Below are 4,834 nucleotides of genomic sequence, written 5' to 3'. Positions count from 1 at the left end.
AATTGACAAATATGTTTGTATGCAATTCTTTTCCAATACTTGGAGCCTTATGAATACCAGTTCTATAGTTTATTTGCCTAGTCTAAAGCCACATTGACAAGGCTCTTTCACATAGTGCATTCGACAATACCTTGTAACCTATGCTTAGAAGGCATATCCCGCGGTAGTTGGCGCGTATGACGGGGTCACCTTTCTTGTGAATTTTGGTTGAGCACACCTCAATTCCAGTCGTCGGGCATGCGCTCATATGACCATATTCTTCAAAAGAGTTGATGAAATACGACTATTTCTTTGGCGCCGGTACTTAATAAGCGGGAAATGTGGTTCCATTGCTCGCATATGACGGTTTAACCCCCAAAACCTTCCCGCTGGATCCGCCACTGTTTGTTGAAGACTGCTTTCTGAAAGCAGGTGTTAGAAACAAGTAGCAAATAAATTGGCCGGCTGTTGTGATTGCACCTTATCGACGTTGAGCTTTCCTTGCATTGTTTGGCGCACATTTTTTGCAGAGGCGGGTGCATATCTTGACTGCAACAAAATAGTGGTCCGAGATATGTATCGGAGTGTTCGTATGTCTAAAACACTGGAAGCGCGTCTTCCGTCTATCTCAACAAGATCGATTAGGTTTTTCGTTTTTCGATCTGAAGACGGCCACGTAGCGTGATGGATCTTTTTATGCTTAAACTTAGTACTGCATACTATCATGTTTCAGGAACCGGCGAAGTCGATTAACCTCGGTCCGTTCTCGGACGTTTCTTCGTGGAGGCTAAATATTTTGACTGTGGTTCCAAAGATCCCTTGCTTGCGCACCCTGACATTGAAGTTTCCTAGCAAGATTTTGATATTAGGAGATCCTTGGATTGTTCGTCTTTTTAATCAGTCGGGGCGTGAGCGCTTATGAGCGAGATATTGGAGAATATCGCTTTGATTGTGGCTAGACGCTCGTCCAACACCGTGAACTACCGTCCTCGGCGACGGAGCCTCTCTCCCACCACAAATTCCACACTGAATTTGATTTCCTTTACTTGCGACTTGTTCCGACCGTTGCATTTCTTACATTGCAGCGGCATCAGCCTTTATCTTCAGGAGGACATCAACCAGCAGGGCACAGACACCTTCCCCACTAAGGATCCGGGCATTCCAGGCGAATGCCCACAAATCGTAGTCATTTAACGTTTGCGGTGGTACTTAGGTGCAATGAAGGAACCATGAAGTGTTTGTCCCAATTCATTATTTCGATTGAAACGAACTTAGTTGCCTCAGTACTTTCGTATAATACTCCATTTGGAAATGTTTTTAGCCTATCAGAAGGGACTCTAGTACACGACGACAAAAACCTTTCCGAGTACTTTTTCAACAGAAGTTATATATATCACTTTTTTCTCTTATTTTTTGTGCTACAGTCATCAACAGTAAAATATGTTTCAAATGTTTTTACACTGTCAGGTAGCGTAAGAAAAGAAGCTGTCATTCAATAAAGCGGCTGTTTTTTTTTCTTACATTTATTTACATATAATAACGCCTTATAAAAAACAATTTTGACCAGTTTCCAATGAAAAAACACATACATATACAGATACATACTTGCCAGCGAAGTCTGTGTTTTCATAGGCAAAACGGATGCACACAAAGCTACATACATAGATACATCAGCCAAAAATCAAAAGCAAGTACTCGCATATTTATGTATGTATGTATGTATGTATGTAGGTCTTTTTATGGAAAGGTCTGCTAAAGTCTTTAGATCAGAAAAATAAACTAAGACTGGGGGAGACGAGCGGCAAGGAAAACATCCTACGCAAATACGTGTGTTTGTTTTATGGAGGCACTGCTCATCACTGTACGGCAGCATAGTTTATTAAGCGCAGGGCAGACGTCGGAGAAGAAAATTTGTTATTTTTTCATATTCGTGAAACTTTTTGTTTTCTGAGGGAACTCGGCAAATTTTGTCAAATCATCGATAGTGTTTTTTTAACCAACCTTTATGGGCATACAGATATACATACATACATACTTCCATATGTATGTACATTAGACTGCATCACTCCTCATAAACAAATTGGTAGATACTATTTTTCCATTGGACATGAAATCTATTATACTTGAAGACCTGCACCAAAATAATTCGGAAAAATTTCAGATTTAAATGAACTGGACCAATTTGAAAATACTTTCGAAAATTTAGTTTTTATGAATAAAAATATATTTTTTAAGCATTTTTTGAAAAAAAAACTTTTCGCACGGCAAAACAGTTTAAGCTTAAAAAAATAGCTTAAGAAAATATTTAAAAAAAAAACTTTTCAAAGGAATCATAATAATGAGATTTTTTTTGCTGTTTGTGAGTTTTTTTCAAAGATCGGTTTAAGAAAAACTTAAATAACTCAGCCAAAATTTTACCGATCTAGACTTTGCAAATAAACTCATTCAAGGTATGAAAGAGTAAGGTAGGACGAATGAGCGTCGTTCCAAGTAGAATTAAGATGCTGATGTTCGAAAAAAAAAATGATTGGGACGCGAATTAGTTTCTTAGCAAAGAAATAAAAAGAGTGAGAAAATATGTTTCCGCTGATACCTCATACACTGAAAATAAAATTTCGTAAAAATGCTAAGAAAAACTTTCGTAGGCTTGGTTTTTGTACAACGTACGAAGCTTTTATTCATAATACGAACCCGTTTTTTTTTACAACGAGACAAGATTTTACGAACCACTCGAAAATATAATGAAAGTTTCGTAAGGCATTTTTTTATTACTTTTATGCAAATTTTTTAAACCTAAACTGTTTTGTTGTCATAAAAAAAAAACATTTTTGGTGTTATTTTCAAAACGGCGCAGCTTACGTAAATCCTAATATTTTATCGAAATATTTAATTGGAAGTCCCGGCGGGAAAACCGCAATTTTTTTTTAGTGATGCAGTCTAATGTACATACATACATATGTATGTATGTACAAATATATGTACATTCGAGTGAAGGCATATGCACGCAAATGCAAATAAAAACGTGGTTAAATGTTTTTTTTTTTCTCTACATAGTTTATGCGCACTGCTGACATATTTTTACTGCTTTGGAGTGGTAGTTAGAAAGTTGGGTCGCGGGCGCCTGCGTGGAAGATGATGAACGTTTTTGTCTTCAAAGGTTTTGTACAACATAGAAGAATGCAACTCAGATGTAGGTAACTGTGTATGTATGTATGTACGACCGCTGTGTATTTTTGACTTTATGCGCATGCGCTCAACGGCAAGTTGGTATGGTCAGCTCGCTGCTTTCATTTGAAACATGTGTGCATTGCATGCATCCGAACTGGACCATCCCGACTGTGCCAAGCCGTTCTATTTTTGTAGTGCTGCTGCCTAACATTGTTGCACAGTGTGTAGGCGAATGTCGACGAGCAGTGTCACCAAGTAGTCAACAGGACTTTGCGAAATTTCTTGCCTCGCCGCAGCTAACCGTACATCGATCGATTGATGTCTTGCTGCGTCCACATGTGAATTTACATTCTTGCGTACTGTACATACATATGTGTAAGTGCCATTATAAGCGCATACATATGTGTTGCATNACGTACATACATACATATGTGTAAGTGCCATTATAAGCGCATACATATGTGTTGCATTAATTATGCCTGCGGGGGGGTGGTGACGCTAGCAGTCCCGTCGTTTGTATTTTCTTATAATTCCTACTAAATGCTTATTTCCGTTTTTTTGATTTNTTAATTATGCCTGCGGGGGGGTGGTGACGCTAGCAGTCCCGTCGTTTGTATTTTCTTATAATTCCTACTAAATGCTTATTTCCGTTTTTTTGATTTTTCCGCTTTTTTTGTTTTATTTTCTATGCGCAGCATTCCGACTCCCTCATCTTGCGTCAACGATTACGAAACACAAAGTTACCAGGACACACTGACTTCGCCACCAGCTATGCCGCAGCTTCAAGTGCCATCAATGACAGCGGCGGCCGCGGCGACGATGGCGGCCGTCGGTGCGTCCACTTCCGGCTACCAATACCCCCATCATCATCATCATCATCATCATTCTCATGTGGCTTTTGGCGATTATGCCACTGCTTCTCCTCACGCACATGCAGTCGCCGCAGCTTATCCATCGCACCTGCACGCACATCCCCACACCCATCCGCATTCGCATAATCACCCGCCGCCGCCGCCGCCGCCGTCCCATCCACATACGCATGCGCACTCGGCACATGTTGTACCTCCTTACCAGCATTACGGCGCAGTACAATGGTATATGCCGTCGCCTGCAGTGACCAATGGCAATGCCATGTGTGGCAGTAGTGTCTCGCCAAATGCGTCCGCTTATGGCGGGACCACCACCACTCATGCCACAGCGTATAACTACAATTACCAACTTTCGAGTGATGGCTACATGAATGGCGTAAATAATGTCGGCTGTATCGAGATCGCCAGCAGTAAAAGCGATTACACTTCCACGCCATACGTGACGCCATCGCCCACCTTAGACCTGAACAGCTCCACAGAGGTGGGCGATCCACACATGGCATCAGCTTTGTCCGCCAAATTAACGACTGTATCACCGAAGGGTAGCGGTAGCAGTAAAGCGGGTACTGCGTCGCAGCAATCTTTCCAAAATATACTGGAGTCTGCCAACAATAATGTGACCATGCAGCAAATATCGCATGGTAGTGGGAGCGGCGGCTTAAATGGAAAATTGAGCGGACCAAAGGATGTTTCGGACAATATTCACCGATCAAGCGAAAATGCGGCGGCGAATGCAGGTGCCAGTGGCGAATGTGGCATTTCTAAGCGCAGTAAGTTTGAAGATTTTTTCCTAAAACATAAGCATAAATATATTGAGA

General features: G+C 41.1%; 1 protein-coding gene across 1 annotated transcript in view; it reads left to right on the top strand.

Moving 5' to 3' along the window:
- LOC108375381 (muscle-specific homeobox protein tinman) overlaps positions 1–4,786 on the top strand; it is a gene marked incomplete at its 3' end in the record, with an annotated part of 13,714 nt that extends 8,928 nt beyond the window's left edge. Inside the window, exon 2 of the mRNA XM_017631499.1 lies at positions 3,843–4,786. Within this exon, the coding sequence (XP_017486988.1) occupies positions 3,843–4,786 (944 nt within the window). The remainder of the gene's footprint in view (positions 1–3,842) is intronic.
- Between the last annotated feature and the right edge of the window lie 48 nt (positions 4,787–4,834).

Source organism: Rhagoletis zephyria, unplaced genomic scaffold (genome assembly GCF_001687245.7).
Source record: "Rhagoletis zephyria isolate East Lansing unplaced genomic scaffold, Rhagoletis_zephyria_1.1 Rzeph_scaffold_08839, whole genome shotgun sequence".
NCBI classification, from domain to species: domain Eukaryota; kingdom Metazoa; phylum Arthropoda; class Insecta; order Diptera; family Tephritidae; genus Rhagoletis; species Rhagoletis zephyria.
The sequence above is the reverse complement of the archived record's forward strand: the minus strand, read 5'-3'. Positions and strand labels throughout refer to the sequence as shown.